This window comes from Salmo salar, chromosome ssa24 (assembly GCF_905237065.1).
Source record: "Salmo salar chromosome ssa24, Ssal_v3.1, whole genome shotgun sequence".
Taxonomy (NCBI): Eukaryota; Metazoa; Chordata; class Actinopteri; order Salmoniformes; family Salmonidae; genus Salmo; species Salmo salar.
Genome location: NC_059465.1, coordinates 26209307 through 26226306, shown reverse-complemented (window position 1 = coordinate 26226306; position 17000 = coordinate 26209307). Strand labels below are relative to the sequence as shown.

General features: G+C 44.0%; 2 protein-coding genes across 3 annotated transcripts; both read left to right on the top strand.

Moving 5' to 3' along the window:
- The first annotated feature begins 6429 nt into the window (after positions 1 to 6429).
- Positions 6430 to 9894, top strand: LOC106585437 (CCN family member 1-like). The gene is made up of 5 exons (XM_014171631.2): positions 6430 to 6835; positions 7153 to 7366; positions 7603 to 7968; positions 8128 to 8312; positions 8563 to 9894. The coding sequence occupies exons 1-5, from the start codon at positions 6764 to 6766 to the stop codon at positions 8863 to 8865; spliced, it is 1140 nt and encodes a 379-aa protein (XP_014027106.1). The 5' UTR covers positions 6430 to 6763; the 3' UTR covers positions 8866 to 9894.
- A 3371-nt stretch (positions 9895 to 13265) lies between these two features.
- Positions 13266 to 16756, top strand: si:dkey-90l8.3 (LIM domain transcription factor LMO4.1). Of its 2 annotated transcripts, none has more exons than XM_014171633.2 (5): positions 13266 to 13613; positions 14580 to 14816; positions 14995 to 15091; positions 15544 to 15702; positions 15798 to 16756. In XM_014171633.2, the coding sequence occupies exons 2-5, from the start codon at positions 14599 to 14601 to the stop codon at positions 15804 to 15806; spliced, it is 483 nt and encodes a 160-aa protein (XP_014027108.1). In that variant the 5' UTR covers positions 13266 to 13613; positions 14580 to 14598; the 3' UTR covers positions 15807 to 16756. The 2 variants fall into 2 exon arrangements, with proteins under 2 accessions (XP_014027108.1, XP_014027107.1); XM_014171632.2 differs by having other exon boundaries at positions 13279 to 13324.
- Positions 16757 to 17000: the final 244 nt, after the last annotated feature.

The window sequence follows — 17000 nt, the reverse complement described above, 5'->3', positions numbered from 1 at the left end:
GTTCCACATATTTTGGGAGCTCTGTCACAACCGTGGCTCCTGTCCGTCCAGCAGCCCAAATATATACATTCGCCATGACAACTGAAAGAAGGGGCTCTGGGGTTGGATCACATCATAGGGCTAGGGCTATGGTTCAGTCAGTTTGTTTATGGAATAGTTGATGGTACCCCCTCGACTCTCCAGCTGCGCTCATTTCCGCTCTCTGTCCTTGGCCTAATTATGACTGCAGCAGCAGTCAGTGGTTTATAATGTAGCAGAGGATGTGAAGGCCAGTGTTGGGTGCAGGAGGTTAGGCTAGCAGTGCTACTGCTAGTGGAGTAGACGCCCAGGAGAGGTTTCCTGCTGCTCTGCCAGGTGCTCCTCCTATGAGGGCCTCACAGTAACAGTACTTATTAAGCACTGACTCTCACTGTAACAAAGCTGGGTTGAGGAAAGAACTGGCTGAACTGAACCTGTCTGATGCCCTCTTTTACTTAAATTATCTCTGTAAAAGGCAAGGTTTTAAAAGCAGAAAGTACTACAAGTTATAATAGTGATGTGTTCAACATGTTTCTCTCTTACTCCCTTAACCCCAGAGCATCTCCTATCAGGGAAAGGCCTCTTTCTGCGGCATATACATTATTGTATAGATTTGATTTCGTATTTTTTCCTATCGTAAAGGTCCTGTTTTGATTCAATTCACCAGGGCAGTGGTGGAAAACGTACCCAATTGTCATACTTGAGTAAAAGTAAAGATGCCTTAATAGAAAATGACTCAAGTAAAAGTGAAAGTCATCCAGTAAAGTACTACTTGAGTGAAAGTCTCAAAGTATTTGGTTTTAAATATACTTATGTGTCAAAAGTAAATGTAATTGCAAAAATATACTTAAGCATCAAAAGTAAAAAGTAAAAGTATAAATAATTTCAAATTGTTTATTAAGCAAACAAAAAGGCACATTTTAGATTTTTATTTTTTAATGGATAGCCTGGGGCACGCTCCAACACTCAGACATAATTTACAAACAAAGCATTTGTGTTTAGTGAGTCCGCCAGATCAGAGGCAGTAGTAATGATCAGGGATGTTCCCTTGCTAAGTGCGTGAATTGGACCATTTCCTGTCCTGTTAGCCATGCAAAATGTAATGAGAACTTTTGGGTGTCAGGATAAATGTATGGAGTAAAAAGTACGTTGTTTTCTTTAGGAATGTAGTAAAGTAAAAGTTGTCAAAAATATAAATAGTGAAGTCAATTACAGATACCCAAAACAACTACTTAAGTAGTACTTCAAAGTATTTTTACTTAAGTATTTTACACCACTGCACCAGGGTATAAAGAAGCCATTGATTAGGAATGACCTCAAGTAAGTTGAATGTCAGAGCAAACAAACTGGCCTATTTTTAGGTGGCATAACACTGAATATTGGTCGTTAGGTATTAGTGCCTGCTGCAAGCTGCTGGATAACAAAGTATCTAACTACTTAAAGAAAGTATTGCTTAATGCTCTGAACTATGATAGTGGAGTGTGAATATCCAGTAGGCCTGACTCCCTTACCTGGACATGCATAGCTGTTTTATCATCAGCTGTAGATTGCATGAAATATCAAGTGTATGGTGTGTTACATTTTCTAGGCTATTACCAGCCTAGTGGCCCATTCAGTCACAGTAAGCTTTATGTGTTTGTGTCACCATCCCTGTTGGATAACCCTAGAACTTTCTGTTTACAGCTCTTTGCGATAAAATGTTCCCCTCTGAATCATAGGCACCACTGTGTAATGGTGCCACACAGCCCGTTCCCGTCTCACCTCCCCACTAACAGGACACTCTCTGTCAGGCAGCTACACCAGCAACTCCCACACTAAAGTCCCTTTGAAATGCAAGTTAGATTTTTTTGGTGTACTTAGTTTAATATGCAGTGTGCAGTTTAAGAACCCTCAGATTCACTGGAGCAAAAAGCAGTGTCAGTAGGTATGGTTGCCTTGGCCCATAATCTGTTTGTCTGATTACATTTTTGGATTGGGAGGAGAATCAAAGTATTTTCAATTGATGTAGGCTATAAGTAGCCACAGTGTATTAGGTAAAAGGAAGGATTCATTTTGAAATGGACTGTGTGTAGGTGGTCTGGATTCTCAGTTACAGTAGATGGTTTATAATGAATATCTTGTCACAGCCTAGTAGTTCTGTCCTGGGATTCTATTTTTGTTTCCATGCATTGCGTTTGTATTGTGCCTGGCTATCATGCAATTATTCCAAAACTCCTAACCTTGTGTAGGTTGGGTGTGCTTCACAATATCAAGTGATTCAGCAGTAGTTTTGGGTTACAGCATGGGCTGACTGATTACAGTGGGCATGCATACCTCTCCTCTCTCAGAGAAGGTGTGTCTGTCTCTCTGTACCTGACTATAGCACACCTGCTCATGTCAGTCAGGCACACAATGGACAGGTTGTTGCAGTGCTGTGGAGAGCTCTGCTGAGGGGGTCTCTTCTCCTGGCTGCTTTCATCACTCCTATTAGGCTGGGTGAAGGAATGCACAGGCCACGGGTTCCCTCTGCTCTCCTGCTTGGGTAAATGAGGCCCTTTTGTCTCTTAATGGGTGCAGGAGAGCCACACCTGCATTAGGCTAGCACAGGTCTACTTATCATGCTCTGCCCTGGGGCCTCATGGAGGAGAGTACTGGAGGAGAGATGCACAGATGTCTACCCCCAGTCGTGGATCCATACGCCCAATGACCGGGCCCCCTGACATCACCCTTTTCACAGCTGTCTTGCTCAACTGCCTTACAGGAATGTACAAAATGTAACGTATTTAAAGAATTGTTGTATAATCGGTATTCTCTCTCATACATGTACAATTATGGGCATTTAGCAAACAAACAAGCACTCTTTGATTGGACCATTTGAAGGGTTACTGATGATTGAGTGTGTGAGTGTACCAGCCAAGGTTTTTAGGACGTTAGTGTGAGGAATTCAGTGGAAGCCTGACCTATAGAGGGGGTGTCATGAGTTGGGCTAGGGTGCATCACACGTACACAGCTGATTCTACACTAGGACTCTCATTATACAGTACACCAGTCTGATAAAGTTGACTTGATGAAACTGTCTGTTTGCAATGATACTGTATGGAATACTTACACCCACAAACCCAGTTACACTGATTTATGTGTTCAGGGCAGGTCTGTTTGGATTACTGACTGTCAGTCTTTAGGGCATTAGAACACCTCTTCCTGAGTGTTATGTAGATACTGTAGACTTCCTGTTTACCCACTTCTTCACCAATGATACTTGAGTATACCCATCATCATTGGCCCTTCTCGGCACTACGCAGGGTACTTACAGGCATCAGGGCTGCCAACAATATCAACATTTCCACAGACCATTATCTTCAGACTGTGAGTAGACCAGAAATCAAGCTGTTGTAAAAGCCTCCAAAATAGTAAAGCTGCTAACTGCTGTCATACAGTACAGATGGGCAGACTGCAGACACAGGAGTGGATAGGAGTAAATCTGGGTGGTGGTTTGTTGGTGTAGATTGAGACTAGGCTGAGTAGATTGAGACTAGGTTGAGTAGATTGGAAAGGGACAGCATTGATAAATCACCAGGGCTCCTGACCCCCCTGTTTTGGAAATGTTTGTCTATCTGACAAACAATGACTGGCTGAAGGCCAGGGGGGACTTGCCAAACCACGGCCAGCACACACATCCTGCCTTTGTGGGCCAGGAATGCCAGGAATCCAGACAGCTGCCCTCCTTCTCCCACCCCTCCCTCCCCAAAAAGGTGCTCTCTCTCAAACATCCCCAGTGTCCCAGTGGTTTCAGCCCAGTAGCCTGGGTGTTTGTGTAAGGTGCTGCTTGTGGCTCACCTCTCTCCCTCCATTCCTCCTTTCTCTCCACAGTGCTCCTCCGTCCCCACATCAGTGGCAGGCAGGTTAGTAGCAACACCTGCTCTCTGTGATTCCCCTCTGCTCCCACCCACTGATCTTTATTCACACTGAGATAGATTCCTGCTGCCTCAACTCTCAACACATCCATGGTGGTTTTTAGATTTGGTTTTTCATTTTGGTTCATTTTTCGCAATTCTTCAATTTCTGAAGCGGTTTTGTATTCAAAGATACTTGTATTATACATTTTTTTTTACATTAATTTTATTTAAAGAGCACATAAAGACCATGTAAAGTACATACACAACATATCTTTGCAGTCTTTACAAAGGAGCGTAGTGAGATTCACATGTTAAGGGTACATTTTGGCTGTATAAAGCAAACAATTCAAGAGTCTGAATAAGAATACAATATGTAAAAGCCACTTAAGAAAAATAACAGAAAGAATCAAGCACAAAAACCCAGAAGTTCCAGAATAAGACCAGTACGATATGACAGGAACTTTGACCAGACATCTTCATACCTATGCTGTCTATGTTAAAAGATTGATGTAATTCTCTCCAAAACAGCAAGTTCCACGCATAGACCTAACCACATATCTTTTGGGAGTGCATTTTGTAACACATTTCCTTTCTGCTGCTAAAAGGTAATCTATCAATTTAAGTGGAGAGGAGTGGAGTGTATCCACAGGAACAATACCTAGGAGGAGATGACCTGGGTCTGGTTGAATAATAATATGTGTGATGGCCTGTATAAAATGGAGAATTTCAGACCAAAAAGACTGGATTTTCGGACACGTCCAAAATATATGTGATTAAGACACGTGTTTTTTCTGAACCATTATTATTTATATTTTGTTTGATATTTTGGGGGATCTGCTTTTGTAGAAGAAGCTCTGTTGTGGTTTTGTCAAGGTGAACTGGGACAAGTGGGGACAGGTCTGACAAATTGAGCAAGGATCCACAGAAACAGGTCCTAGTTATTTTCTTTGCCTTCTCCTGTGGTGTGAGAGGCTTGCTATATTCACACTCACTCCTCTCTGTCTCGCTCTGCAGGTTTTCAGTGGCCTCATCAAATGTGCTAAATTACGTTTCCTGTGTTTCATAACAATGAGAGCCAAGGCCTAATGCAGGGCCTTCCTGCCCTCGAACAAAACACTTTTTATGTCCCCCTGGGATGACAATGGGAATGTTTAGTTTTTCCTACCGAACATGGGAACCTGTAGAAGAGCCTTTGTTTCCTGGAATGTGGCCATTAGGAAAGAGATGGAGGGAACACAGGATATGTGCTCTGGCCTGGGCAATGCGTTTCAATGGGGTGGCTGGGGCCAGAGGAGTTGTACGCAGGGATTTTCTCTGCTATCTGCATCACCACTTCCCCTATTAAAGTGGATTCTATGCCAGAGTGGGATTCCCCACTCATTTTTTCCGTTATACCTGCACTTGTTTTTTTCTGTTGACAGCATCAGTCTTACTTGACCCCCATTGTCAAATACCGCTCATATGCCAGAATGTAGCTACCGTGTCACTCCACAGTATGGGAATCCCACAGCCCTGCAGCCCTGGGTTCAAATAGTGTTTGTGTTCATTCAAATACAAATACTTAAAGGACATATGTGCTACTTTTCAACCTCATATTCATTAACTCCAGCACCATATCAGTGTCTACAAATGTGAAAATGGCATGTTTCTATGTTCAGTGATTACAAAGATAAGATGAAAGGTCCTATTAAAGGCTTCTCTGTGACATCACAGTGTAGGGTTAAAAGTAAAAATAAAAATAAATAAAAAAAGTTGATTTTTCAAACCTGCAACAAGTTTCTAGCCAGAGGGAAGATGTTTTCTTGCTCCCCATGTCACCGCGAATCTCAGTGTTTTTAAAAATTGTAACTTTTGATGACGTCATGGGATAGAACTTTTAAATGTTAGATTTTTCCTACTAAATTTAGAAATACATCTTTTTCACAGATGTAGACACTGGTACTGTGAAAATGAGGTTAAAAAGTGGTGGAATTGCCCTTTAAGCTGCACTTGATTGAGCTTTCAAGGCAAAATGGGACTGATGGGGAGAATTTAAATTGCATACTCCTACTCCTCGTGTCCTCTCCCCACCTCCTTCTCAAAACCCATTAGAGGAGAAGGTTAGAGGGAAATCTGGCTTTCCATCCAATGGGTCTTAAGAAGGAGGCGAGGAGAGAGGACATGAGGAATATGCAATTGAGATTCTCCCACGGAATAGTCCCAAAAGTGCAAACCACACCCATCTGGCACTAAAGAAAGGTTCAATCAAATGCTCAACCTATTTGAAAGAAATCAAATACTATTTGAAGCCACTCCACACTTACCTTTACTTATTATGCATTTATCAGCAATTATCTTTTTTTGTAGTTTCTCAATAGCATTAGGGACATATGATAGTAAGCTGTCAGTGCACTGAAGTGCCTACAGAGTTTATGTTCGTAATATAACCATGGTTTCTCAGTATAGTAATGTAGCATTGGTGCAATTTCTTCCTCTCCTACTCCACTCACTCAATCTCCCCTTGATTCACTTTCTTTTCCTCCTTGAGGAGAGCTGATGTCACAGGGAGGTGGCGGTCTGCCCATGTCTATAAGTACAGGCACTACAGAGGGAATCTCTATATGAAGTGGAGCTAACCCAGCTGAGCAGTGCTGACCCATGCTGAGCAAAGACACTGCAGGAGGGCAAAGAAACACTAGACTGGTGTACCTTTTAGTGCACTCAAACAGATGAAGGAATAAGTGAACTGACAGACACTTCTCTCCTCTGGACTCAGGTGCAGGCTCTGGACAGTATATCTTCACAGACACTAGGTATCTAATCTAGAATCTAACGACCTCTAGGACGGAATCTTTATCTCTAATTTAAATTGTGTAATCTACGCCTTCGGGATGTTTTCTCTGGTTAGTTTGAGACGGACCGTCTCCACACTGTTCGTTCTCCTCTCCAGTGCTGCTGTCATGGTGAGTTTCAAAGATGCATTCTTACCTTCCTGCCCTAATTGTATTTATTTCCCATTCACTCTTTCTCTCTACACTTTGCATGACCATATTTACATTGTGTTTCTGTATTTTATTTTTCTATGTAAAAATACTTTTTTACAAAAATAATTGTTGAACTTTTTTGGTATTTTGTTACAATGAAGAAAGGCACTGAGATTAATATACTATTGTACCAGTAGTCATAGAAATCAGCCTGGAATGCATTCCCCTCACCTCCCCCTACTGCTGCCGTGCCGACCCTAACTCACGTTTAACACTGACCCTGCTGTCTGTCTCAGGTGGAGAGTGACTGTCCTACCCAGTGCTCCTGTGGTCCCTCACCGCAATCGTGCCCAGCGGGCATTAGTTGGGTGACAGACGCCTGTGGCTGCTGTAAGGTGTGTGCCAGGCAGTTCAACCAGGACTGCAGCCCCAGCCAGCCCTGTGACCACATCAAGGGCCTGCACTGCCACCTGGGGGCTGGGGGAGACCCAGAGAGAGGCCTGTGCCGAGGTAAGGACCAGGAGCACCCTTAACATCAGTGGGAGAGATATGAGGTGGCTGGGCCAGTATGGGAGTATGCAGAATTATGGGAGTAGCAGCTGGGTATGGGTTTTTCAGAATTGTAGTAGAATTTTGATCATTAGATTGATCCAGGTAGATAGTTGTCAATTGCTCAGCATCATGGTAACACACTACCATAGGGGTATGAAGTCCACAGTGCTGCTAATGTCTCTGTTTCTCCCCAGCGGAGGCCCAGGGCCGGCCCTGTGAGTTCAACGGGCGTGTCTACCAGCATGGAGAGGACTTCCAGCCCAGCTGCCAGCACCAGTGCAGCTGCATGGATGGGGTGGTGGGCTGTATGCCACTCTGTCCCCAGCAGGTGCCCTTGCCCAACTGGCGCTGCTCCCAGCCAAGGCTGGCACGGCCCTGGGACCGCTGCTGTCAGGAGTGGGTGTGTGATGACAAAAACCACATCAGTGAGGACCCAGAGGAACTTCCACAGGCAGCCCTACCTGACCCACAACCCCTCCAAAACCACATCAACAACCAGCTCCAGGCCCAAGCCCTGGCCCAGCCACGCTATCAGGCCAGCACTGGAGTCACCTTTAGAGGTACAGTAAAGCCTAACCCAAAGGGCCAGTTTCCCAGGCACAGATTGTCTAGTCATGGCTTTTCAGTACAGGACTAGGCTGAGAAACCGGCCCTATATGTTAGTTTTTCCCAAGCCTTACCCAACATGTTGCTGATGACTCTGTCCTTTTCTTCCACAGAGTTGGTGTCCCTCCCCAGCGCCAGATGCTTCCCTCAGACCACTGATTGGACGGAATGTTCCACCACGTGCGGGATGGGCATCTCAAGCCGGGTGACCAATAACAACGCAGAGTGTCGGCTGGTCAGAGAGACACGACTCTGTCAGGTCCGCCAATGTGACCTGCAGCTTACCCCAGCAATCAAGGTAAAGTGAGACACATGGTTATCAGATGTTAATGCGAGTGTAGCGAAATGCTTGTGCTTCTAGTTCCGACAGTGCAGTAATATCTAACAAGTAATCGAACAATTCCACAACAACTACCTAATGTGGGAAATTGCGTTAGAGCACATATAACATTTGATATTTCACTTTTAATTATGATAACTTTTGTAATATATAATGTTTTTGTGGAATACATAGCTCAGTTGTCTAACTCTGTTTGTTGACTGTCCAGAGGGTAAAGAAGTGCCAGCGTACAGTGCGCCCCCAGGAGCCAATCAGGATCAACTTTGCTGGCTGCTCCACAACACGCCGCCATCGGCCTCACACCTGTGGCTCCTGTGCGGACGGGCGATGCTGCACCCCTTCACTGACCCGCACCGTCCGCCTGCGCTTCCAATGTCCCGACGGAGAGGGCTTCACACGCAACGTCATGTGGATCCAGAGCTGCAGCTGCAAGAAGAGCTGCCACAATCACAGTTCCCCCTCAAGGCCCTCTGTCAGCCTGCACAATGACATCCACAACTTCAGGCACTGAGGCAGGCTTAGGAGGATGCCCAACCCTAGCCTCAACACACTAGACAGGGCTAGTGCATGCTAACCTCTCCCCATCTTCCACCCACCCTCTGCCCAGGGATAGCCCTGCCTTTCAGTCCCTTCCTGGACACCAGCCTCTCCCTCCTGCACCAGCGCCAGACTATGGGAGAGAGAGCCTCGGCTAGGTGGCCGCTCCATCCAACCAGGCAGAACTATCGCTTGCACTTTAAGCTTCCTAACACGTTGCCACAAGTTATCAGACATGAGAGATGTGGAGCAACTGCTCTCCACAGCCAGGTCCAGTGTCCCTTCCCTGTTGATCACACAGTTACAGAACTGTTCTGGTGGAGGGGGGGACAGCACTGAGCACAACAGACTATGGATGGCCTGATGTCACTTTCTTGATGTCATTTTGAACTTGTAAATGAATCAGTTTGGTTGTCTGCTTTTCCCCCTCATTATTTATAATGTTTATTTGTTAACATTGTCAAGTTCCTCTATAACCACAGAGGAACAAGGGAAAAGGAATGTATATGTATGTATGTGAAAGACATAACTTTTTGTCATAATAGAAATAGTAAAGTAAATTAGTGAGGCCAGTGAATGTGTAAGGATGTGATGAGTGACGACCATGGGCAATCTCATACATTCATGAAGTGTTTTGTCTGATAAATCGATGGTAGAAAGAGGACAGGATATCATTCTACAAATTCATCAATGATTGTAATTAACTGTATATTACATTGTGTAAAGTTCAGTGTTTATGTGTGTGAGAGAATGAAAGGGCGAGAAACAGAGTGTTTACATGTGTGTATTTGTGTCATATGACAGAGTATAGTGTACAGACTTCACTCTTAGTGGAGTGGCAATTGATGGAGATCACCTCATTTTCCGGGGTGTGTTTTTATTGCCTCATAGTATAGAGACTTGTACTGGAGGGAAGATTGTATTTGATATATTTAAGATTTCTATATTGTTTGAATTCTTATCATTAATACTCAGAAAAATGTAATAAAAACATTCAACACGTGCCCCTCTGTCTTACTTGTGTTTCTCAGAGAGGTGTGTTAATTGATGGTGATTTAGATGACAGTATCGGGTGGCTGGTCTGGGATGCTACAGTAAGGGGGGAAAGCAAAAGTCTCTCCTGAGTTGGGATAGGCTCACAGAAGGTGGTGAGTCTGACGTTTACCTTGTAGAGGTACTTTATTGCTGAGTGTACTACTCCAGAGAGGGGAGCAGTGCTGAAAGCCAGCCTGTTGTTTTGTGGTTAGGGCTGGGACCGGAGAGAAGGGGCTGGGTCTCCAGAGTGGCCGGGGTCAGTACTCTAGCCACGATCATGTTTCCTTGTGTCTTTATACATACAGGCTTGTCTCTGCAGCACAAACATCACAGCAGCCTTCCAAATTCCACACCCTGTCCTCCTCCCCCTGTCTCCTATCTCTCCCCTTGTCTATCTATTCCACCCTGACCTCCTCCCCTGTCTATCACACCACTGTCTGTAGACCTGTCAGTCTGGCTCAGAACAGACTGACTTCCAGTGTGCTAGTTGCCTAAATGGCATCTCTGAGGCTGTTACAGCATGGGCCTACTGTTTAATGTATTCGGATCATCTCAATGTATCATCTATTCACCTGCTCATTGTAATCAGTTTGAAATTCAGGTTTCATACACAATAGGGTTAGATAAGGGTATTAGATAAGTGTAACGGTTGTCGTCGGGGATAGAGGACCAAAACGCAGCAGGAATGTGGATGCTCATCTTGTTAATTTATTTTAAATCAAGAGAACACCAAAATGAAGAACTCACGAACAACAAAACAGTCTTGTCATGCTCACACAGGCAAAACAAGAAACAATCTCCCACAACACTACACCAAACAATTACCCATATATAGGACTCTCAATCAGAGGCAACGAGAAAGCACCTGCCTCCAATTGAGAGTCCAACCCCCCATTAACCTACACATAGAAATACCACAAACCAGAAAGAAAATAGAAATACAAAACATAGAACATAGACCAAAACCCGGAAATAATAAATCAAACACCCTACTACATAAATCACCACCCCGAACCACATAAACAAAATACCCTCTGCCACGTCCTGACCAAACTACAATAAGAAATAACCCTTATACTGGTCAGGACGTGACAATAAGGCTGGGAATAGGGCAACAGTTTGGTTTCTTATAAGCCTATACATTCTCCTTGCATTTGGTTCACTGGTCCACTGACAGACAAAACCCTACAGAGGACACATGGCATTCCATCATCACCATAGAGACCGCAGTACTATCTGCCATCGTCTTCACTAAAGGCCCCAATCCTCCTATTGGCTGTACCCCTTCTGACTGTACCACATTTCTCCAGACTATGGTCTCTAGTGTTTGTCTAGTGGGGCTATTTGGTGTTGTAAATTCAGGGAAATAGTATCGTTCTCAGAATTACTGAACACTAAAGCTGATGTCCAAGGACAACGTTTGACAAAACAGCTGTCAAAGAGGCGCTCTTGCATTTCAGTGAAAACCATGGCAATATGAGGACTGGGGAGGAGGTTATAGGAGACTGTGTGATAGTTGATTGAGTATTAAAGTATTGAGTATTAAAATTGGGTTATAATATCATGGTATGGATTTTTCTAAGGGTCCAGTCCATATTAAACAGAAGCTTTGCCATGTACTGTAGTTGACTTACAGTAACACATATTATATGAAAACAGAGCATCCGGTGAAATGAGCATTACTCAAAGGCAGTGTATAAATGTAGTTCTCTCCCCTGTGAATTGTTTTGGCTGTAGCCTCCTTCTGTGGTGGAGTTAACTTTGGCCTGGACACCAGACTGGAAGTTACAGGTGTTGTCCAGCCTCACAGAGAACTGAGTTTCAGCATGGCTGTAACATAGGAAAAGGAAATATGTCAGAAATAAACAGGGTCTGTGGGAAGTAGTGGTATGGTGGGGGCCTGGGTGGAAGGTTAACCAGAGCAGAAGAATCTCTCCCCAAAAAACATAGCATCCTCTGCAGAAGACAACTGTCATATAAGTCAATTACAAACACCTTTTTATTTTGTAGCAAAAATTATTCTCCCTAAGAGAAATGTCACTCTAAACAGGAGTCAGGTTTCACCAAGATATAAAGGTTCCAGCAGTTCAGGTGCTGCAATCTGTGATATGTATTGTGTAAAACACAACACTTAACTTGTCCAGCCATATAACTCTAAAGCATATCTTTACATTAAAACATAAAAAAAATATAGGGAAAAAATAACCAACACTGGGTGGACATTTTCTGCAGCACAGTTTTCCAGTACACTGAAGTTCTCATTGTTCATTGCCCACTGTTGAGGAGACAGTAGGCCTACAACACAAGAGAACACTGTTCTCTACTGGCCCCTAGCAAGCAGTGCAGGTTAGGTTGAGCTTGGGTGAGGACAATAAGCTAAGGTTAGGCTTATGGCTAGGGTTAGGGTTGAGCCAGGGTGTGGACATGAAGCTAGGGCTAGGGTCAGGGTTGAGCCAGGGTGTGGACATGAAGCTAGGGCTAGGGTCAGGGTTGAGCCAGGGTGTGGACATGAAGCTAGGGCTAGGGTCAGGGTTGAGCCAGGGTGTGGACATGAAGCTAGGGCTAGGGTCAGGGTTGAGCCAGGGTGTGGACATGAAGCTAGGGCTAGGGTCAGGGTTGAGCCAGGGTGTGGACATGAAGCTAGGGCTAGGGTCAGGGTTGAGCCAGGGTGTGGACATGAAGCTAGGGATAGGGTCAGGGTTGAGCCAGGGTGTGGACATGAAGCTAGGGCTAGGGTCAGGGTTGAGCCAGGGTGTGGACATGAAGCTAGGGCTAGGGTCAGGGTTGAGCCGGGCTCTCCCTTTGACCCATGGTCAATTTAACCACTGTGTATTTGGCCTACTCTAATAACATTCATAATACTAGGATTCAGTCTTATTTGAAAATGTTTGGTTTTCTTATTGTTGATCCCCAGCTCTTTATTTACTATGAAAGATATGATACGAAAATACATAATTTAACCTACACAATAATATAGTAACTATTCAAATAAACTATATTCAAATAAATGTATTGCCACATCTCGCCCAAACTTCTCTTAATTAAAAGTAAATGGTAATGTCTGGTAAACGTCAAATTTGTATTATTCCGAATATATGAATTGTAAGGTGGAAGTGGTTATTGACAGTCTATGCGTTTTAATTGCACATATGAATTGTGGAATCGATTGTCATATTGGAAACGGTTTAGTTTGGTTCAATCTAATGAGAAAATGTACAATGGCCCTCTCCAAACACATAAATCATTTTGACAGTAACCCCACCCCTGAGAGTCTAGTGGCTGCGCACACTGCATGTTCAAAACGTCACCAAGAAGCGAATTAAATACCCGCTTGCGCTATTCGGTTAATAGTGTAGCTGTCAAAGACGCTGGTGATAGTTGAGAGTTGGATGATAAATGTAATTGACTTAAAAATATGTTGCATGCAATCTCTTTAAAACTAATTTTATTACATTGTATCTTTGATAACGTGCGCTTTTTCCTTTTTGACATTGCTTTAAATCGTTTTAATTAACCACTTTCGAAAATGTGTCGCTTTATTTGTGGGTTATGGATATCATAGAAGCGCTAGTTTGTCACAGTCAGATTTAACTGTTGTTGAAACATTATCCGCTGCCGTCCATTGTTTTGTTTTTGCTTTTTTACAACAACTTCTCCACGTCTGAATTCTCTGGAACGCACATCAAGGTGAGCGTCTTATCTTGTAAATGCGCCTATGATACGTTAAGCAGCCTATTTTGATGACCAAATTACTTACCGTAATGTTCAACTTAATTTCCCATGAAATATACATTTATATACAGGCTATTTTCACCTAATCTTGATTCGCTGTTGTGTGATGGTTCGAAGTTCATTCCGAGTGTCCTTTTTTTGAGACTGCTATAGTTTTTCTTGCACGTGCATTACTCTGACACTTCTGTATTTCACTGTATGATTTCCTGTATAAAAAAATGCTTTTCGTTACCTGGACCTTATTCAACATAGGAAAGTGTTCTGTATGAATAGATAGCACAGCTCCCTTATCTTGTGGAATATAAATCAATATTGTTTTTTATTTTATTTTGATATCTGTAAACGACAGGTAAAATGGCAGGTTAAACTAGTGTTAAATGTCATACAACGTGTTATAAATGCTATGTTACAGTTTTTAGTATAATGTAGCTTATTTTGTTCAATCAGTGAACATATTATTTGTTGGACTTCCTACGTTTTTGATGAGTTGCGATGCAGGCAAATTAACATTTGCTAGGTATACCTTGTCTGCTTTTGTATTTGGAATAAAAAAATCCTTCACCCAACCACCTAATATGGGCATCATTATTAAAACCTCAATTTACAGTTTACCTGGCTTGTCCTGTAGCAGCTTAATGTTCTTGAACTAGCAAACATACAGAAAGTAAAGTTGTGGGTAATTCCTTTCTCTGAAGATACAGTGAAACATGAGCATGTTGACTAAATACTAGTTAAAACACTTGGATTAATGTTGCCCATGCATGCTTGCTTTAATGGTCACCTGTTAGGACTTCTGGATATCCTGACCCCTTCCAGTAGTAGATAATTGGAGGCTCCCTGCTTACATTGTCCATGAGGTCATTGTAACAGCTTGCTACCTTTGCCATGTAGCTTAAGTGTCAACATTGTCTTTGTTTCCAGGAGCTTCTGAGGGCTCAGCATGGTGAACAGTCAGCTGGGTGGTGGTGTGGCGTCACCCCCCAGGTCGTGTGCAGGATGCGGGGGGAAGATCGCAGACCGCTTCCTGCTCTTCTCCATGGAGCGCTACTGGCACACACGCTGCCTCAAGTGCTCCTGCTGCCACGCACAGCTAGGCGACATTGGCAACACCTGCTACAGTAAAGGAGGCATGATCCTGTGTAGGAGCGACTATATCAGGTGAGGTCCTAATGGGGCTCTGGGGAGAGGACAGGAGGGGGAGAATCTAGACTTTAGCTCCCAGGCTAGGGCACTGAGACTGATCTGGCTCTGGGGAGAGGACAGGAGGGGGAGAATCGAGACTTTAGCTCCCAGGCTAGAGCACTGAGACTGATCTGGCTCTGCTTTGTGTCTGCAGGTTGTTCGGGCACAGTGGCGCATGCAGCACCTGTGGCCAGTCGATCCCGGCCAATGAGATGGTTATGAGGGCACAGGGCAATGTGTACCATCTCAAGGTAAGACCCTCTGGCAGTAAGTGTTTCACTGTTGTTAGTGTCTGTCACCATCAGTGCATTTGTAACAGGTTGTTTGTGTGAAACCAATAGATATATACTTGAAACAAGGTGCTTTATACACTATCCTAAAGTTACCTTGTATGTTGGAGTTTAGCGTTTGCTAACGCCCCAATAATATTTTTGTATATATTTAACGTTTATTTAACTAGGCAAGTCAGTTAAGAGCAAATTCTTATTTACAACCCGGACGACACTAGGCCAAATGTGTGCCGCCCTATGGGACTCCCAATCACGGCCGGTTGTGATTCAGCCTGGAATCAAACCAGTGTCTGTAGTGACGCCTCTAGCACTGAGATGCAGTGCCTTAGACCGCTGCGCCACTCGGGAGCCCACAAGAGTAAGGTGTGCACTTGGCATGAGGATTCTAACTCCTGTGTCTCTTTTATCCCTAGTGTTTCACCTGTGCCACCTGTAGAAACAGACTGGTGCCAGGCGACCGCTTCCACTATGTTAACGGCACCATCTTCTGTGAGCACGACCGGCCAGAGGCTGCACTGCTCAGCAGCCACCTGCCCCCACTCCAGAGTAACCCTGTGCTGCCTGACCAGAAGGTGAGAGAGGGACCAGGACCATGAGGCCTTTCACACTTTCATACACACCACTGTCTAGTACTGAACATTCTATTCCCCCCTGCTCTTGTCTGTAGGTGTGCTGAGTGGTTAGAGCGGTGTGGTGGGCCTTCATCCTTCACTTGTCTCCAGAGGTCTCTCCATCCCCGCTCCTGATACTGTTGTTGTGGATCCTTTTTAATTGAACTAGGCAAGTCAGTTAAGAAGAAATTCTTATTTTACAAGGACGGCCTAACCCGGACGACACTGGGACAATTGTGCGCCGTCCTATGGGACTCCCGATCATGGCCGATTGTGATACACCCCGGGATCGAACCAGGTTCTGTAGTGACGCCTCTAGCACTGAGATGCAGTGCCTTAGACCGCTGCGCCACTTGGGATCCTCATCACCATCCACCATCTTGTCTCTGACGAGGAGGTTATTTTTACTTGCAGGATCAACTTCAGATGTGTTGTACATATCCATGCTTGAGACAGTGTACAAATACACCGTAATGGTGAGTCGTGTGTGATACAGTGCTGGTCTGCCCATCAAAGACAATATGGACCACATGAACTACTTCAGCACTGAGGTTACATGTTGTACTATAAGTAAGGGACCCCCAATTCTGTGCATCATATCCAGAACTTTGGTGCTTGTGGACAGATCTTGCCATGAGTTTTAAGGGTATACCCTCTCCAAGAAGAATAAAGCAAATAAAAATAAGCTTTTCCATGGAGTCCACTGAAACTCTGTCACAGTGGCATTGCTGTGGTTATCATTATTGTCAAGAATAACCCATCGTTTCGATAATGAACTCAGAATCCCTCTCAATGGCCTCTCATCTGTTACTCTGTGATGTTTAAACCATCATATGAATTGGGCTGAAGTCAAGGAAGAAGATAAATGTCCATTATTTTTTTATAATGCTATTGTGTTTCCCAGTAGAGTTCTATTTCCTGAATTAATGTTTCATTCAATTGAATTATGGATGCCTGTTCAATATGTGAAATTATCGGATGGAGACAAACAATGCTATTAAAGACTTTACTATAACATGAGGTGAACTGAAGTAATTGAAGCCTAAGTGCAGTTGGTTGGTCACATGACATGAGTCTTGCGGGATTACATGGTAAACTACTACCCAGTTGGTGTGGCATTTCCTCCCTGTTTGTGCTGCATAGCTCCCCTCAGCCCTGTATGGTGAAAGCATGCCTGATTACCCTGAAGAATGGAATTAGAGGGCTACAGTCCTGACCATTTACAGAAGCAATTAAACTTGAGTGGTGTATCTGTGCTG